General features: G+C 36.6%; 1 protein-coding gene across 1 annotated transcript; it reads left to right on the top strand.

Moving 5' to 3' along the window:
• Positions 1-12,743: 12,743 nt before the first annotated feature.
• LOC113766701 (WEB family protein At1g12150-like) lies at positions 12,744-14,378 on the top strand. The gene is made up of 3 exons (XM_027310865.1): positions 12,744-13,015; positions 13,157-14,141; positions 14,262-14,378. Exons 1-3 carry the CDS (start codon positions 12,744-12,746, stop codon positions 14,376-14,378), a joined length of 1,374 nt encoding a protein of 457 aa, XP_027166666.1.
• The last annotated feature ends 6,500 nt before the right edge of the window (positions 14,379-20,878 follow it).

Here is a 20,878-nt window from a genome sequence, read left to right on the forward strand (position 1 = left end):
TGCACATGCTGTCACAATATTTAGGCATATTTCTTTGTGTTATAGGTGAAATTTTGTTGAAAATGAGTTATGGGATGAAAGTGGCGTATTGTGAATATGTGAGGGACATAATTCCTCATTTTAAAAGTGAGAGACTAAAATGATAAAAATATTCAAATGTAAGAGATTAGAATGGTATAAAACTCAAATCTGAGGGAGTATTTCTTTTTTACAAATAGCAACACCTATACTATCTAACTTTCAAGGGAGGGGAAAAACAGCTAGATAACCTAAAGGGCTTATAAAAATCTTAAAATTTCGTTGTAAATTAAAGTATCATTCATGAGGTAGAATAGAGGAAAATTTTATCAGTTTTTTTTAATATTTTTTTCTTGAAAAGTACAAGTCAGTTTAAATTATTTGGAAAATGTACTTAGTAGGGGGAATTTTGAATTATACTTGTGGTCGTGTATTGAATGAGTAAATACAAGTTTTTACTCACTATGCTCGCATAGTCCCAACTATAACATTTGCTTTACATTTTAAACTGGTATTTTAGCCCTCGTATTTGTGAACTTGTGTAAGCATGAATATTTTAAGAAAAAGATATCACAAATAATTTTTTAAATTAATGGGTGGGTTTGGATAGGAGATTATTTGAAATATTATTTGGAATAATAATTTTGTGATGTGACTCATGTGAGATAAAAAGGTGATTAAAAATTTTATTTTTGATGCAAGCAAGATAATATTTAAAATAACGGTTGGTATCAACTACACCCAATGTGTTCTAATTATTCAACTACCATACCAATTTTGAAACCTCTATACATACATTTGTTTTGATGTGATAATATTTATCTAATATAGCAAGGCATTCCAAAAGATTGATAAATAGTCTTTGAAATAATTAATACACTTTATATTGATAATAAACTTAAATTATATATTTGTATCAAGGAGGGAAAATTTAGTTTTCGGTAAGTTAATACATATGGATAAAAAGAATAATTCAAAGTTGTTAAAAAGACAAAAATTGTTAGAAGAGAGAAACCACAATAAAAGCTAATTCAAATTTACTTTAAAAAGTGGTAAAAGGAGAGAGAAAGTAAAATAAAAATAAATTAGGAAATAATTGGATACAAAATTAGGTAAAACTTAGAAATGCAAATAATGCTCTCAGAGGAGAGAAAAGAAATAACTAAATTTAGCACTTCCCACCCATCCATATACTTTTTCTATTTCCAACTGTCATATCTAAAATTCGTACTCTAAACCTAATATTAGAAAATACTGAAAGAGTCCTCCTATTACCACTACATATATATATATTCTCTTGAAACCTCACTCAATTCTTGATTCCTTCTTTTCTCTTGAAACCTCACTTAATTCTTGATTCCTTCTTTCTCTATATACTTTTTGTATAAAGATTGGTACACTTTGAATTATAGATTAAGCTTTAATTATCGTTTTCTTACCATTCAATGTTATAGCTGAGTATTTGGATTGAATTCTTTTTCAATAGTGTGACATAAGTTTTATTTGTTTTTTATTTAGTTATACATAAAATAAGTTGAATAAAAATTAACAGCCAGGCAGAACCATTGAATTAACAGGACTCAAAGCGGGGCCTTGCTCTTGATTGGGGGGGAGACTTATTCAAGACTGGACATTAGACGTGGGAGGACACCTGTAAAATTTCAGTCATGTCTAAAGAAGTCTCTAGTGCCAAGACTTCCTTAGCAAACGAAACAAGAGTCTTCTGGTCTTCCCTCATCCTCAAGATGTTGGAATGTGCGGTTTGTTTTGTACAAGGGGATGGTGGATTAACATGACCGAGAGCGGGGCCTTGACTGGGGGAAGATTTTTCAATGTTCGACAGGACCTGTAGCATTCCTTTCATCCCTGAAGGAATATTAATGGTCCGAAGACTTTCTTAGGAAACGAACCAAAGAGTCTCTTGCGTCTTCCCTGATCCACAAATGCTGGAACATTACGTGTACGTAAAGAGGTTTTCTGCATTTTACCCGTTAATTTCAAAGTTTGTAGGATAAACGGGTCTCGTCCTAAGAATGACATTGACCCTTCTTCCACTTGGTACAAGAAAGCGTTAAAAAGTAGAAAATGAAAAAAAAAAAAAAAAAAAGGTGCATAACAAACCAAAAAAAAATGAAGAAGCCAGTTTATTCCAGTTTTTTTATTCAGCAGATCAAACCAACAGGTTCAGTTTGAGCTTTTAAACACTTAAAAAAGAGGCATAATCTGAAACTCGTTGTAGTACTAATGAAGCGAAAAAAAAAGAGGCAAAAAACACAATCTGGATTTTAATGCACTGATACATGCCTTATCATTTTGTACGCACGCATTTGACCGACAATTACAGAAACCCTAAAGTTCAAAAGTGCTCGGAATTAATTTGAACATATCCCGCGGTTTCGGATGACCAAAGACTGTTGACAACTCATTAATTAGTTTATTAACCAAGTCTTCGGACCACTGAATGTGACAGGCAATGTGGCGCGGTCCCATCCCACGTCCACCACCCAATCTTGAAGGAAAAAAATCTCATCCCATTTTCCCGACTGCTCTAGAGCTTTCTTTTTTTTTTTTTTTTTTCAAATGTAAGTGAAAGGGATCGAATTCAAAATATCTCACTTGTACTTTCTTTCTTTAAACCATTGAATTCATCCCTTCTCCAACTTCTCCAATTTATTGTAGCAGTCCTTTGCAGGAGTTAATTTTTTATTAAACTTTTTACTTTTGAAAAACTAAATTTATATCATACTCGTATGACCATGAAAATTTAATGTGGTGAGTTTCCATTCCACTTCCACATCCTAGTCTTGAAAATATCTCCTCCTACTCACTCTAGCTTCAATCCCTAGTTCCTACATTTTTGCCGATCGTCAACATCTAATCTCACTTCTAATTTGGCCCACGCTCAACGAGAACCTAATTAGAACAAGGTGGTTCCTTAAGGGTGCACTTCTATACATCCTTTGGATTTAAATCTTTAATTGCAAATGTAAGGATTTTAATCCCCGATCACTATTTTCTAGCAGTCCTTTCTTTTACTTTGATCACTATGCATGTAATCAGTGTCTTAGGAGACAAACATCTTAGGATGTGAAGAAGGAAGAAAGTAAAGGATAGAATGATTCTAGAAATATATATATTATTGATTTTGGCTATGAACTCCCTAAAATAAAAGAATAGAAAAGGAGATAGGAATAAACCATATAAGTAGGGAAAGTGGAGCCCTTTACTTAAAGGCATTGGAATTAAAAGAACATATTTGTAGGGATTCGAGAAGGATTCAAATAATACAGTGCTTTTACCAAATTCAGAACTAATAATGCAGTACCTTTGAAACCTCAATTTTCGACGAAGGGCCAAAGAGAGAGAGAGTGACTAAAAAGTAAAAACTCGCAAACTGACAAACATTACAAGGCCCACATCGTTATAAAAACCTTGGCCATAATATTGTTGAGGAAGGTCCTGAACTAAATGCTAGATTACATTTTTGTCATTAATTTTATGATTATTTTTCCTTTAATTCTAGCAAATATTATATTAATTAATAGATTCTACTCATATTTGATAATTGTGTTGATTGTAGGGATTCCGAGTGAAAAAGAGTTAAAAACGTGAATTTTAATTAACTTTTGTGCAATTCGACGTGGGCGCGTCAAGATCTAATTCTGCAAGTCTGGGAATTCGGGATTCGGCACGTGATTTCCAATCTCAAATTGAATCCGTAGATGTCCGTCTCTTCACCTAATGATTGGTCTCCTATCTCTATTAGGACACTAGTCTAACTTATTTATCTTACTTTTCTGGAAAGAATCCCTTATGTAGTGGGAATTTGATTTTGATTACTAAAAGTAGTTAAGTAGTATTAGGAAACAAGAGACCAATGCGGATTGTTTCCTTATCTATTAGTTGAAGTGCGGCAGACTAGTCACTTAGGTTAAATGGAGGATTTTTCCCTTGGCCGCAAGGGGGGAGAACCGTGACTCCTTAGGGAGGACGGCCGTTTGGCCTCTCAATTCGTCTTGCTTTCATTAGTTTTAGAGGAAAACCAATTGCAACCAGATTCCATGAAGTCAGGTTGAATTTCTTCTAGGATGCGTAGTTAAATCTCCATTTTCTAGTCAAGGAACAATGGAGACTTTGGTTCATCTAAAAATTATGAGATCGAATTAATTTTATTTATTCCTCTTATTTACTGGTATTTGTATATTCTCTGATTATAGTGCTTATGGTTATTTTATTAATTGAGTATCTTGGACCTAGACGTTGAATTAATTTAGCAACCTAATGTCAATTAGAGCGTTAAATCCGTAATTGTTTAATCGCTCTAAAATATGTAACAACTGGCATGATTGGGTTTGTGTCAGGGGAATACACGGGCTAATCTGAAATAACCCTGGTAGTGTGTTATTTGGTTAGAGTAGAGCTCCTCTAATACGTAAGGCAATTAGGGAATTAAATCTCACGGGCGTACCTAGGATTATTTCTCGATTAGAGTAGTGACTAACGGGGCGTACCTTAATCACCGACACAGTAAGGAGGAGTTGACTGTCATCGCTTGTTTGGCAGTTGTAACTTATTTATTAGTTAATAATTGGAATTACCTTTGCATCGATGATTAATTAGGTGAACCATTGCTGAAGTTATTTCTTGACTAGAGCTTAGTTATTATTAATGCAGTTTTAATAATTTGTCATTTAAATTTTAGTTCGCTATTTATTTTTATTTGAACCGTTTAATTATCACAAAAAAACCCCCCTTTGTTAGTTTGAATTTTAAAAGAGACAAATAACCCCAGTCGCTGTGGATTCGACCCTGCTTATCACTATCTACAAAAATTATATTTGTTTGAACAGGTATTTATTATTGTACAGGTTCGATAACCTGTCACTAAGGGAACGTCTACGGTGGAAAGTTCACTTTTCTGCCCACTGTAGGCAGAAGCAATGGAAGGAGGCCAACTGTGTTCTGCGGAAATGCACAAAGACAAACAGCAAAAATGTACCGGGACTAGAAAGAGTCAGTTGTGCGTAATGCAATACATTTTGAAATCATAATAAAAGCCCTCTTAAAAATTTGTTCATCATCTAATGCCCAATACTTATATTTGATAAATTAAAATAGTTAATTAAATATTCTATTATAATATGAACAACTATATGTCATTGAGTTGATTGAATAATATTTTTCTTTTTTTTGGCATTTCAACTAGTTATCAATTAAGTTTCAATTGAAATAAAGATTTTATAATTGTTTAAGTTATTCAACAAAATTATCAATTTCAGATGAACGTAAATATAAATACATTAAATTGTATTATTGAAATATTTGATTTAATATGAAGGAAAAACAAGAAGTAACAAACAAGAAATTTTTTAAAAATTCATATGAGTCATTCATATTGGTAATCACCTTTACTTGTTCATGTAATCACAATGCCTAACCATGTAACAATTTATATTATACTGTTTAGAATTAAAATTACTATACACTCAAATTAAAATTTTCTTTTTTTTCCACTCAATTTTTTTATATGTGATTCATGTGTTGTCATTTGTTTGTAATTAATTTAATGAAGAGATGATCTTTAGGCTAAATGATAGTGTTTTGACAATGTGAAGTACTTTTAAGCATTTTTATGAGATTTGAGAACACATTTTTTATGCATTTAATCTAATTCGCATTTTATTTCATTTGAAATATAATTATTTAAAATATAAGGGACCATATTGATTAAATTTTCAAATACTAGGGACCAAAAAATATAATTCTAATTTGATTTTGACAGTTAGATATTGTAGTTTTCTATTAGTTGTCGTAAAGTTGCCTAAAATAAAAAATTTTGGGACCATATCTATTTTAGTCGAAATATCATGGACTATTTTAACTCATAGACCAAACATTGGGGAATCAAAATTGCACATCTCCCTTTATTTTAATCATGTTTGAGTTCCCAACTCTTCCTTTTATATTTATGCTTCAATTATTTCAAATATTAAACTCAATTAAAAAAGAAAAACTACCACAACATTTGTTTTGACATGTATAAAATTCGCCAACTAATGTTGAAAAGTTCACTAATTTTCTGTTACAATAATCTTGTCTACTTTTCTGTGCCTTTTTTACCACATTTCTTTGACATTTATTTTTTCGTTCTTCCCCTTTCATTGTTCTAAGTACTGAGCATTAGATGATGAACAAATTTTTAAGAGGATTTTTATTGTGATTCTAAAATATATTGCAATATTTCATCCACTCAAAATTGATGATTGATAGTATAGATAAAGTGATGATTGATAAAAAAAAAACCGACTTTCTGCCCATGCATCTTTTTGTTGTTTGTCTTTGTGCGTCCCCACAGAGCACAGTTGGCCTCCTTTGTTATGCTCTGGAGTAGAAATTGTATAATCGATAAGTAGTGGAAGAATTTTGGAAGAAGATTGAGAGAGATAGAAAGAGGGAACAGGCGAGAGAGAGATTTGAAGAGAGAGAAAGTGAGAGTAGAGACAACTGAATCTGTTATTCATTAGCTGACTGGACAAATGGGTCCCACGTGTATTTATTCAACAATTAAGCCTAACCGCCTATAACTACCGTTTGAATATACAATAATTGGAACGACATCGTTCTGCCCAATTTCCCTAATTCGCTGACCCAATCTGCTGATCCAATTACCCGAAACCTAACAATTCCTTCCCCATAACCTCAGACTTGTCCTCAAGTCTGAAACTCAGGAAACTGGTTCTCAATGAAGGTCTTATCCTCCCAAGAAGCTTCATCATACCCCAAGTGATTCCATTTGATTAAGAACTGGATGACAGGCCTTTCCTCACGCATAATGACCCTTCGCTTTAAAATAATCTCTGGCTTAAACGGACATTGATCACGCTCGTCTAACTCAGGCAGCTTAGGAGAGCTGCATTGTAGTGGCCCAAGCTTCTTTTTCAACAGGGACACATGGAACACAGGGTGAATTCTTGCATCTGCTGGTAGTTTGAGCCTATATTCCACTGCTCCCACTCTCTCCTCCACCTAGAATGGACCATAATATTTTGCTGCCAATTTGAGACATTTCCTCACTGCTACAGTCTGCTGCCTATAAGGTTGCAGCTTCAAGATATCCTGGCATTGGGAATCACCCTCATAGCTCCTCTGCAACTCTTCCATCCAACCAGGCTTAACAGAGGTGATAGCTAAGCAGGACCCCATCCCTTCCTGGTGTGTAGGGCCATGCCTCCTGGATAAGGCATCTGCCACCTGGTTGTCAGACCCTTTCTTGTATTCGATTTTATAATCCAACCCCAAAAGCTTGGTCATCCATTTATGTTGGATAGCAGTGTTCAGCTTCTGGTCCAGGAGGTATTTCAGTGACTGGTGGTCTGTCCTTATAATGAAGTGATTCCCCACTAAATAATGCCTCCATTTTATGACAGCCATTACCAAAGCTAAGAGCTTCTTTTCATAAACTGAGAGCCCCAAGTTCTTAGCTGAAAGTGCCTTGCTCAGGAAGGCAATGGGGTGGCCTTCTTGCATTAAAACCGCCCCAATTCCTCCTCCACTAGCATCTGTCTCTACCACAAAAGACTTTTTAAAATCTGGTAACTGAAGAACTGGTGTTGAGCACATTAACTTTTTAAAGTGCTCAAAGGATTCCTGAGCTTGACTGTTCCACCTGAAATTGTCCTTTTTCAACAACTCAGTGAGTGGCTTACACACAAGGCCATAATGTTTGATGAACCTCCTATAGTAACCTGTAAGTCCAAGAAAACCCCTCAATTCCTTAACTGACTGGGGCACAGGCCATTGAAGGATGCTACTGACTTTTGAATAATCCATGCTGACCCCCTGATCTGTGATGGTATGGCCTAAGTAGTCAACCCTTGTCTGGGCAAAGACACACTTAGATTTCTTCACAAAGAGCTGATGTTTCCTCAGAACCTCAAACACAGTTCTCAAATGTTGGACATGAGCATCCATGGTAGGACTGTACACTAGAATGTCATAAAAAAAAACCAATACAAACTTCCTTAGATAAGGTTGAAACACATGATTCATCAGTGACTGGAATGTTGCTGGTGCATTAGTGAGTCCAAAAGACATGACCAGGAACTCAAAATGTCCACAGTGAGTCTGAAAAGCTGTCTTAAAGGTGTCTTGCTGCTTAACTCTGATTTGGTGGTATCCTGCTGTGAGATCCAATTTTGTTTTATAGACAGAACCAGCTAGCTCATCCAACAATTCATCTACATTAGGTATTGGAAATCTGTCCTTGATGGTCATTTCATTCAATCTTCTGTAATCTACACAAAAACGCCAAGTCCCTTCTTTCTTTTTAACTAACAACACAGGGGAGGCAAAAGGACGATTACTGGTCTTAACTATGCCCTTTTGAAGCATTTCTGCCACCTGTTTCTCTATTTCCTCCTTGTGACAGTGAGGATACCTGTAGGGCTTCAGTTTGAAGGGTTGTGCCTCTGGCTTGAGGTGAATTTCATGATCAACATTTCTGCTCGGGGGTAGGGAGCTGGGAGTTTGAAACACATCCTCATAGTCTTGAAGCAACTCCAAAACTTCCTGTGGTATAGTCTCTGTCCCTTCTTCTGTTTTACTCTTACAGTTCAGTGCCATGCACATTTGCCTCTTGTACTCGAACTGTCAAATGTTTTGTTGCATTTCTTGTGTTTCCCCGCTTTCTTGGCCTGATTTCTCCTGGTTGATGGATGAGTGGAGATGCGTGTGATTTAGGTGGATGAACAATGAGTTTTTTTTTGTACATTCTTCGGCACTTCATTTGTGTGAATTAGAGCTGCGTAGTATTGCAGCAGAAAATTGCAGAAAGCCTCTTTAGCTGCTGCATTTTTTTTCCTTAGCAGAAAGCTGTGCCTGAATTCTTGTAATGTTGCAGAAACATTCTCTTCGTAGCATTTGCATGCTTTTGCATGAAAGTCTTTCTGAAAATTGCAGTTTGGCCTCCCAAGTCTCCCCTTGTTCCACTATGACCCAACCAATTGATTAATTTCCTCAATTTGGTTCTCGGTAGCTCTAATTTTACAACTTTTCATTGCTTGTTTGCTTCAATTAACCACCATGCTTTATTTAAATTGCACTTAATTCATGATTTTAAGGGCTTTATGATCAAGTGAGTTTGTATTTCCATATTTTCTTTAATTGTCTCAAATTAAATTGGTGCCTTGACCTTTTCTTTACTTTTGGAGGGTAAATAAGTCATTTCACCCCATTAGAGCTCCAACTCAAGGGAGGTACACCTTATCCTTTATTTTGACTTTATTTGACCCTACATGCGTATATGTGTCTTATGTGTGCAATTGCATGACTTTAAGTGTTTATTTTATTTTCACTTTATTTATTTCTTTAGTTGCGTAGTTTTTGCTTTAATTTTAGTTCAATTTTATCATTTGGGAGGCACTTGAATGCCAAGTTGTAATAGTTAGGTTTATTTCATTTATTTTCCGTTTCCCCTTTGAGATTGTAGTAGGCCTTCCCCTTTAAAAATGTAATAGTTAGGGCCTTAATTGCCTTATGTGTTTTGCATGCTTAGGTGCTATGTGTTTAATCGCTTTCTTAGGTTTTGGCATCTAGATATGCATGCTTATGTGTTATGTGAATTACGTGCTCACATCCATATCACAGTCCTCTGTTTGTCCATGTAAATGAATTTCATTTCCTTCATTGTGCAGGGATATCCTAAGTTGTTGAAAGTCAAATGTGATAGGACTGAAGTGTGTCATCCAGTCTACCCCCAGTATAATATCCCAACCTCCTAATTCCATCACCTTTAAGTTGAATCTGAAACTGTGCTGGTTGATTTTCCATTGCACATTAGGACAGATAGCATTGCTGGTCACAGTGGTGCCATTTCCCATAATGACAGAGAATGGTTGTTTAACTCATTTGTACTCAATATCCATCCCAATTACCATCTCACTATTGATATAACTATCCGAGCTTCCAGTATCTACCAATATAAAGACCTTCTCTCCATCCAGAATTCCTGTCAGTGTAATTGTTTTCCTCTTTAGAGACTCAGACAATGCATGTAGGGACAGTTCCATGGTTTGCCCTGGATTTCCTGTCTGTTCATCCTGCTCCCCTATTGCATCTTCAAAGGCAGCATCTTCTTCATCCTCCAATACCATACAGTTCACATGTCCTAGCTTGCACTGGTGGCCTATGCTGTATTTCTCACCACATTTGAAACACAGTCCTTTACTCCTCCTGAATTGTAGTTCCTGTGCTGAGATCTTTTTCAGCTCCTTAGTGTCCTCCTGCACCCTGTTACTGAACCTAGAAGTCTTAAGAGTATTATTGACAGGAACCTTATAGGCATTGCTGCCTCCAACTATGGTGTTCCCCTTTGAAATTCCAAACCTATTCTCCCCAGACTGTTTGGAGCTTTTATGCTGCACTTTGAGCGAGTACTCTTGCCATTGAGATAGCTCAAAGGCCTCAGTCAATGTAGCAGGTTTCAGCATTCTAATCATAGGTTTGATCTCTTTTTTTAAGCTACTAATGAAACTAGAAATGAAATAGTTCTCATCCAAATTCCTGTTCTTAATCAACATTAATGGTTTTAACTCCTCAAATTTTTCTTGATATTCTCCCACACTGCCTTCTTGTAGTAATTTGTTAAATTCTTCTGCCACATCCTGGCAAATACTATCTGAGAATCTCTTGCATAACAGATCTCCAAATTCTGACCAACTCAATCCATGTTTTTCAAGTTTTACCCCTTGGAACCACTTGTCAGCCTTTCCATCTAAATACATCCCTATAATTTCGACCCTCTGATGATCCAGAATTTGATAGTTCATAAAGTATTTATCACATTTGCGTAACCACTCCCGAGGATTTTCCCCAGTAAACAACTGCAAGTCTATCTTAGGTGGATTAGGAAGCTGAAACTTACCCCAATCTCTTTTGTAGGTATTCTGTTGTTCTCCTTCCGGTTGTAATCTCTGATGAGCTGGAGGTGTAGGAAGAAGTGGCGTCTGATCCACCGTCATTCTTTCCTCTCTATCCGTGATCTTGTCCTTCGCAGCAGTCATCTTTGATAGGAGTGCGGTGAACTTCTGATCCAAGGAATTGCTGAAGTTCTGCTCCATTCCCGTCAACAAATTCTCCATTCGCTTGTTGTTTTCTTCCAATTCCAATTTCAGATTGTTTTTAAGCTGTTATTGCTCTGATTGCTGGGAGAGCAGGGATTCTATCAGTTCTTGGAGTTTGACTTCTTGCCGTTTTACTTGCTCTTCCAATGATCTGAATCTTGTACCTTTCGCCATGGAACTTGTTCGTACTCCAAGGATCTAAGCTCTGATTACCAATTGTTATGCTCTGGAGTAGAAATTGTATAATTGATAAGTAGTGGAAGAATTTGGGAAGAAGATTGAGAGAGATAGAAAGAGGGAACAGGCGAGAGAGAGATTTGAAGAGAGAGAAAGTGAGAGTAGAGACAACTGAATCTGTTATTCATTAGCTGACTGGACAAATGGGTCCCACGTGTATTTATTCAACAATTAAGCCTAACCGCCTATAACTACCGTTTGAATATACAATAATTGGAACGACATCGTTCTGCCCAATTTCCCTAATTCGCTGACCCAATCTGCTGATCTAATTACCCGAAGCCTAACATCCTTCCATTGCTTCTACCTACCATGGGCAGAAAGTGAACTTGTCACCGTAGACGTCCCCCAACTAAGCCTATAAAAGTTGTACTTTGTTGTTGATTTTTATTTTATTTTATACTTGCTAAACCTTGGCGTACAATTTCTAACTGATTTACCCGACTCCTGCATGAATTCTTAAACTTTAGAAGGGGACATTTGCTCTCTAAATTATAAATTCCGTGCCACTTAAATGCAATCCTTGAGAGTACGCTCAAAACTAACAAAATAATTCCTACATTCTATTAACTTACTACAAAAAGATTTTTACATTTTCTGTATACAAATTTTTCAATCACATTTTTATCTCACATACATTAAATCGCTATAAAAACTCCTAAAAATAGCAATTTAAATAGGCAAATTTTAACTAAAATTAGCCAAATTTGCTGGGACATAAATGTCAATTTAAAGACCCTTTTTTCTTGCTTTTATTCTTCTTTCAAGTTTAACACCAGAAACCCAATACTTCCCGACGTACCTCCAAATCTAGTGGCACCTCTGCTTCCAATTTCCACCTTCAATTTATTGCATATATTCCAAATATTCTAGAAAGCCACAAAACCATGGTCAAGCCATAGACAATCCTTTAATCACCTCACATTTAAACCCCCTCTATAATTCCAACAAAATTCCAACTAAAAGAATTAATCTCAAGAAAAACAACAACGATGGTACTAATGTTGAAGAACAATAAACATTTGCAGCCAATATAAAAAAAGATCAAACTGGGGTGTCCTATGAATAAACATCAGTTATATTTGGGAAAATCGCCAATTTAGTCCTCAAATTATTTTACTAAAGCCAATTTGGTCTCTCAACATTTTATCGCATGAATTAAGTCCCTTAACTAAAATTCTTGTGCCAATCGAGGACCTATATGGTGTCGCCACCCAAAACACATGTATCTGTACAGAAACTGACGACGAGGCAGGGGCTTTTTTGGAAGTACACAGTAGAATTTCTACGGGAAGCAAGACTGAATTTTTTGTGGTGATTTAATTCGTTGTGGGTAAAAAATTTCCTTCCGAAAAAGAAATTCTTACAATGTTTGGATTCCACATACGAACTCGTCCCTTGGATTCTACAATTCTGGCGGGTTTGCCAAAACCAATAGTGGGAACTCCAAGATCTAGCAATGGAGGCTCTCCAAGAACTGAGATGGGAGAGGTGGACACCAGTGCTCCATTTCAATCTGTCAAGGCCGTGGTTAGCTTATTCGGGGATGCTGCAGCCTCGCCTAGGTCCAACAACGACGACAACAACAAGAAGCAGCCCCTTCTATCTAGAAAGCCAAAAAATTCCTCTGCTGCTATGAGGTATATATATCATAGTATTCTAAAGCAGCCCTTTTTTTCTTTTTTTGAACAAAGAATCTATCATAGTATTAAACAGCCAGCCACCATCACTTTTACCTCCATGGAATAGTGATTTTTTTTTTGGTTGGGTGGGGAGCAGAGAGTGCTCGAGAAAGAATCCGCTCTTCACTTGGCCCTCAAGCAACTGGAGGACTTCAGGGCACAACTCAAATGCACAGAAACTACAAAAGCTCAAGCTTTTTGGGAATTGGAGAAAGCCAATAGAACGCTACAGGAACTGACAAACAAGCTCGAAATCATTAGTGAATCCAAGCAAGCGGCTATCGAGGAAATAGAAGCTGCAAAGCAAAGAGCCAAGGAGCTCGAGGAACACAAATCCAGCAGACAACACCTTGGCATCGATGCTTGGAAACAAGACGTCAACAACGAAAGAGAACCATACAAGGCCTCCGCTGCTGAGCTCATTTCTGCTAAACAAGAGCTTACAACCCTCCGACAGGATTTTGATCGAGTCCTCGAAGCAAAACTGGCTGCATTTCAAGAGGTTGCGGACACCCAACACCTCACCCAAGTTTACCAAGACAGGCTAACTCGAATTTCCAGTGAAATCACCACCTTGCGCGATACACTGGGAGAGGTAAAGTTGGCCACTCTCCAGGCGCAAGAAGAAGGAAATAAGCATCATGAAGAAAAGCAGGCTCGCTTCCAATCTCACCAAACAACCAAGGAACAAGTAGAGCTGAAAATCAAATCCTTGAAAGAAGAATTTGATGCTAGCGAAATTCTCGAGGAAAAGCTCGAAGAAACAACGGAGGCAATTAAGCTTTTGCAAGAACAGCTGCAAAATGTTAGAGAATCAGATATGTCCTCTCTGAAAATCGCCACAGCAGAGCTTGATGATGCTACAAGGAAACTGCGAGAAATTGTGCAGGAACAAAACTTACAGAGAAGCTCAGTAGATTTCCTTAAGGAGGAGCTTGATAATGTCAAGAGGGGCCATTTTGAATTGAAGGGCAAGGCATCAGAAGCAGAATTAAGAGCTGAAACTTTGCAAAGTCAATTGGAGAGATATAAAGCACAGCTCGACGCAGCTCTTGCAGGAGATCCCCAAGGAGAGTACTGTTGGGTTTTAGGGATACTACGCAGCGGAAAAATAAAAAAATTTTCCCTAAAACCATCCAGGAATCACCCTAGATTTTACGTATGATGTACTAGAAGTAGGGTTTTAGGATTACCTTAATCCAAGCGGCGTCTCCCTGCAGCGTTGCTTGAGGATGGTCAGCTCTTGAGCAGTCCAATCGTCCTGCCTCTACTGATATCCATGCTAGAGCAACCCTGGATCGTCTCACGAACTATGTACTGAAGAGAAAAAGGTGCTAGCCTTTTTACACTTTTCAATTCTCTCTTTTGTGTGTGTGACAATCACAAAGCCTCGGTTTTAGTTTCTGTATCTCAGTCCCCAAAAACCGTAGGATAAAACCTAGAGAGCCATTCATCAGAGAGATATATGATGATGTATATTGATAAGTCTTCTTGTCTGATTCAAAATCAAAACCATAAGACTTCTCATCACACAAGACTCTATCTATCATTATCTGATAGATAAGAGATAATCATTTACTCTTATCTGCTCAAAAAGGCCTGGGATTAATTTTCTTTTAAAATTAAACCCCTATAATACACATAGTTTCAATCCAGGATTAAATCTCTATTGCGTGTGACCCAATAGGTCCCGAATACATTGGTAATAATTATGGTTTAATAATTAGATAAAATAAACGACTTTATTTTATCATAACTTATAATAAATAATTAATCCATAATTATAAATCACGAGCAGTGTCTAGCAACACATCGTGATTGCCCAATTATTCGGAATTAGTCAAGGGAATTTGACCTAACATTTCCGTGAAAAATTACCGTGTAATTATTATCCTTTCACCAAAGATATCCAATTAGTCAGGAATAAGAAATAAGTGCCAATTCCCTGATGACTAATTAAATTTTCTAGTTCCCGAAATTTACCCTTAATTAGGTTAAATTGAAGACATTCTTCAATTTACCTAATAGTCGACTTTAGGGTTAATTTCTCACTAGTGGCCATCCGGATATCAACTCCTTCTATCAGAGTGGTAAATCCTATCTTGATCACCCATTTTCTTTACGTGCTTCACACTACATCCAACTTCTACACTTTAAGGTACTCACGAAGAGTAACAAGTAAATAGAGTCAAAATGTAGCGATTCACACTCAAGATACTATGGTGATCTCAAGTCGTAGGATCACTTACACAATTTTTCACTAGAGATACACCATTGGCACTAGATAGATATCCTAACGGGATCTCTAAACGGATCACTCCAATGCATTTGTACTTTTCAAATCATCTACACATTAGCCTAAGTATCTTCATACCATAGTTGATGAGAACAACCACTAATTACATTAATTAGAGGCTAACTGTGTACTAGTTTTACCGTACTAAAGATGTCCTATTTCATTAGTACAAAAACTAGGGAATTTTAATAATATTACTATAAATGTGATTGATATCTCATAGTCACCAACTCTTGTGACTATCATCACATTAGTAATATTATAAGGACTTTATCGGTTGTATCTAATATTTAACAGATAAATAAGAAGTTATTAAAATACAAAACATATAATAAGGAATGTATAATATAAAAACAAATACATTGTTTTAGGGCATACATTCCAACAATCTCCCACTTGCACTAAAACACATTATCCATGTTTTTCATCCCATAAGATAATACATGACTATCATGCTTCTTTTGAGGAAGAACTTTAGTAAGAGGATCAGCTATGTTATCCTCTGTGGAAACTCTCTCTATCTTTACATCATTCCTAGCAACAATTTCTCTAATCAAGTGAAATCTTCTAAGCACATGTTTGGATCGCTGATGAGACCTAGGTTCCTTGGCTTGAGCTATAGCTCCATTGTTGTCACAGTACAAAGTGACCGAATCAACAATGGTTGGAACCACACCAAGTTCAGTTACGAACTTCTTGATCCAAACTGCTTCCTTAGCTGCTTCCGCGGCTGCAATGTACTCGGCCTCTGTTGTAGAATCTGCTGTGGTGTCTTGTTTGGAACTCTTCCAACAGACAGCACCTCCATTAAGAGTAAAAATGAAGCCTGACTGTGATTTACAATCATCCTTATCTGATTGAAAACTCGCATCAGTATAGCCTTTGAGCTCTAACTCACCTTTTCCATATATTAAGAACAATTCTTTGGTCCTTCTTAAGTACTTAAGAATGTTCTTAACGGCTATCCAATGACTCTCACCTGGATTAGCTTGAAATCTGCTTGTGACACTCAGAGCATAGGAGACATCAGGTCTTGTACATAACATAGCATACATAATTGATCCAATTGCTGAAGCATATGGAACATTGTGCATCTTATCAGTCTCAACTTGTGTCTTTGGACACATGTTTTTAGAAAGGCTTATACCATGAGTCATAGGTAAATTACCCCTCTTAGATTGATCCATGCTAAATCTCTTTAGCACTTTATCAATGTATGTAGATTGTGAAAGACCTAGTAGCCTTTTAGATCTATCTCTATAGATCTTAATGCCTAATATATAGGCCGCTTCTCCTAAATCTTTCATGGAAAAGTTCTTCGACAACCAACCCTTTACCGATTGTAACATCGGTATATTGTTTCCCATTATTAATATGTCATCTACATATAAAATAAGGAAAACAATTGAACTCCCACTAACTTTCTTATACACACAAGGTTCATCCGGATTCTTGAGAAATCCAAACTCTTTGATCGTCTCATCGAATCGGATATTCCAACTCCTAGATGCTTGCTTAAGTCCATAAATAGACTTTTGTAGTTTACATATTTGACTAGGATTTGGAGATGTAAAGCCTTCAGGTTGTGTCATATACACATCCTCATGCAATGTCCCGTTAAGGAACGCGGTCTTATCCATATGCCAAATCTCATAGTCATGATATGCTGCTATGGCAAGCAATATCCGAATGGATTTAAGCATAGCTACTGGTGAGAAAGTTTCATCGTAATCGATTCCCTCTTTCTGCTTGTAGCCTTTGGCTACCAGTCTAGCTTTATAGGTAACCACATTACCATCCATGTCAGTCTTCTTCTTGAAGATCCATTTACACCCTACAGGTTTTATCCTTTCAGGTGGATCAACTAAGGTCCACACCTTATTGTCATACATGGAATTTATTTCGGAATTCATGGCTTCTAACCATTTAGAGGAGTCTGGATTACTCATTGCCTCTTGGTAGGTAGTAGGTTCGTCATCTTGAATGACTAGAACATCATTGCTATGGCTCACAAGAAATTGGTATCTCTTGGGAGTTGAGCGTGTTCTTACTGACCTACGAAGCCCTTGTGTATTAACAGCTTCAGTATCTACCCCATCATTATGTGGTTGAAGCTGTTCTTCATGAGATCGTTCAATGTTTGTTGGATGATCCTGAATTTCTTCAAGATCTATTCTACTCCCACTGCTTCTTTCTAGAATGTATTCTTTCTCTAGAAAAATAGCATGTTTTGAGACAAACACTTTTTGCTCAATTGGATTGTAGAAATAGTATCCTATAGACTCTCTTGGATACCCTACAAACAAACATTTGTCAGATCTAGGTTCAAGCTTGTCTGACTCTGCCCTCTTCACATAAGCTGGGCAGCCCCAAACCTTCATATAAGACAGATTTGGTTTCTTTCCTTTCCATATCTCATATGGTGTGGAGTCGACAACTTTAGTGGGTACTCTATTAAGAGTGTAAGAGGCTGCATCTAATGCAAATCCCCAAAACGATTTTGGGGCACTTGAGTGGCTCATCATAGAACGAACCATATCCAATAAGGTTCGGTTTCTCCTTTCAGATACACCATTTAACTGTGGTGTACCTGGAGGAGTCCATTGTGGAACTATTCCATTATCCTTTAAATAAACTCCAAACTCGTCATTTAAGTATTCTCCACCACGATCAGATCGTAGTATCTTTTCAAAGGATTCAGATTTGTATTTCATTAAATACACGTAACCATATCTCGAATGGTCATCTGTGAAGGTGATGAAGTATGAAAAACCTCCTCTAGCAGTGATCGACATTGGGCCGCATACATCAGTATGTACTAGCCCAAGTAAATCACTGGCTCGTTCCCCTTTTCCAGTAAAGGGCATTTTGGTCATTTTGCCAAGTAAACAAGCTTCGCATGTATCATATGATTCATAATCAAATGAATCCAAGTATCCGTGTTGGTATAACTTGGAGATGCGTTTTTCATTTACATGACCAAGCCTACAGTGCCAGAGGTAGGTTTTATTTAGTTTATCTGTTTTCATTCTTTTTCCACTCACATTGAGAATTTGATGATCAAGATCTAGAATATATAAACCGTTATTCCAACTTCCAGAACCATAAAACACACCATTTTTAGAAAAAGAACAACATTTATTCTCCTGGGTTATCCGAAACCCATTTAAATCCAAACAGGAAATAGAAATGATGTTTGTAGTAAGTGCTGGAACACAATAACAATTCGATAATTCTAAAATCAATCCACTGGGTAAAGTGATATAATAAGTCCCTACAGCTAAAGCAACAACTTTTGCTCCATTGCCCACACGTAGGATGACTTCTCCTTTTCCCAGCTTTCTACTGTCCCTTAGACCCTGCATAGATGTGCAAATGTGAGAACCACATCCGGTATCTAATACCCAAGAGTCTGATTTGGAAGTAGACACATTAATCTCAATCATATATGTACCTGATGATGAAGCTTCAGCAAGCTTCTTTTGCTTCAGGCTCTCCAAGTATGACTTGCAGTTCCTTTTCCAATGTCCAGTTTGATTACAATGGAAGCAGGTTGCTTTGGACTGATCCGCCTTTGCCTTTTTGGGCTTTTGGGTGGGCTTGTTTTTGGATTTCTTAAATCCCTTTTCTTGCCTCTTCCTCTTCTTAGAGGAAGTAACGACAAGCACACCAGTAGAGCCTTTTCCCTTTTTGATTTCTTTCTCAGCAGTTTTCAGCACATTCAACAATTGAGGCAAAGTGTGCTGCAGATTATTCATCTGATAGTTCATAACAAACTGTGAGAAAGAATCTGGCAGAGATTGGAGCACTAAATCAACATTCAGCTCCTGATCCATCTTAAAACCTAATTCGGCCAGTTTTTCAATTAGCCCAATTATTTTTAAGACATGCGGAGCAACAGGTGCTCCCTCTGCCATCTTGCACCTGAACAATTCTTTAGAGGTATCATATCTAACCGTCCTCGATTGTTGTTCAAACAACTCTCTCAGGTGTTGTACAATATCATACGCCCCCATGTTCATGTGCTGCTGTTGAAGCTGAGGAGTCATGGAAGCTATCATGATACATGAAGCTTCCCTATTGTCATCCTTATGTTTCTTATAAGCATTTCTAACAGCAGCAGGTGCAGTAGGTTCAGGCTCTTGAGGCATAGGACCATCAAGTACATACTCAATTTTCTCATGAGTGAGAACGATAAGGACATTACGATGCCAATCAAGAAAGTTTGTGTCGTTGAGTTTGCAATCAGTAAGAATAGTACGAAGGCTCAAATTGTTACTCATTCTACAACAAAATGAAAGATAGAATTTGTTAGAAAAATGTTTTGTTTAATAAAATCATAAAAACTTCAAAATTATGATTTTATTTCCACTATTTTTTTTCAAATCAATTACCCTCCAAAATTGTTCAATTACCCTCCAAAATTGATTCGGGAATTTCTAAAATTTCATAGTGGCTAGAATCCTATCTTAATTCATTTCGACCTTGAGTGTGTCCCAACAAATCGAAAATAATTATGAAAGGTAGGTACTTTTACCAATTACAACTTATTGTAATTCCTAGATCAGTTGGGTGTCAACTCTTGACTTTAAATCTTTATGAATCAACCCAACACTTGCCTCTAAAATTAATGATTTTGAGTGAATCCCAACAAATCATAATTTTAGTTAAATCAAACCCATCATTCTTGAGAACATTTCCCATAGCAAAAACACGTAGTAAGTAAGGCAGCCTTGGGTGAATCCCAACAAGCTGGCACTTAATAACTACTCTAGTTTTAGACTATAATGATGGAAGGCATTTTATTGATTTAATATTATTGTTGAGGGATTTGTCTCCTTTTTTCCAAAAATATTTTATAATTATAATTTGGAAAAATTGCTCATTTGGTCTCATCAATAAACATGCATATAACCATATCAAACTTATAAACATGAATTTAAATCGTGGATGGTTGTGGATATTCCTAGACTAATTTCCCCGGCCATTAGGAAAATTAGCATGAGACTAAAACCTTTAATACCGCGACGAACCCCTTCGTTGTAGTATGCCTCCTTTCTTCTTTTCAAAGTAACAATTTCTATATAAATAATATAAATTCCTATCATCTATTCCTATCTATTGTACATTACAAATAGTATAGAAGAAACCCCGAGTTACATTCGGGGGGAATTTAGATGAGAAAAGAAATTACAATTAGAAAATAAGAAAGGCAGGACACGCAGGCCCTATTTTAAAATTAATCACAACCATTCAAACCTAGAATGATTGTAACCATTCAAAATATCACAATCATATTGCGTACTATATCCACAACCATCCACCATGCATTCTCATAATTTAAACAACTTTAAATAAAAGAAAAGCACGTAAAATAAGTAATCATTCATTCATGGATTGTTTGGATCTAATTTGTCAAGCACCCAAACAAATTTGGGGACTAAATACATGCTAGAAATTTTGGTGAAAAATACTCTTATTAGGTCATCATTATTCCTAACTAAATTAGGAAAATAACTGGGGAA

Source organism: Coffea eugenioides, chromosome 3, assembly GCF_003713205.1.
Source record: "Coffea eugenioides isolate CCC68of chromosome 3, Ceug_1.0, whole genome shotgun sequence".
Taxonomy (NCBI): domain Eukaryota; kingdom Viridiplantae; phylum Streptophyta; class Magnoliopsida; order Gentianales; family Rubiaceae; genus Coffea; species Coffea eugenioides.

Excerpts from the sequence above, each read along its gene's own strand:
- LOC113766701 (XM_027310865.1), top strand. The coding sequence starts at position 12,744 with ATGTTTGGATTCCACATACGAACTCGTCCCTTGGATTCTACAATTCTG. Across the intron at positions 13,016-13,156 it reads AATTCCTCTGCTGCTATGAG|AGTGCTCGAGAAAGAATCCG; the intron begins GTATATATATCA and ends TGGGGAGCAGAG. Across the intron at positions 14,142-14,261 it reads CCCAAGGAGAGTACTGTTGG|CGGCGTCTCCCTGCAGCGTT; the intron begins GTTTTAGGGATA and ends CCTTAATCCAAG.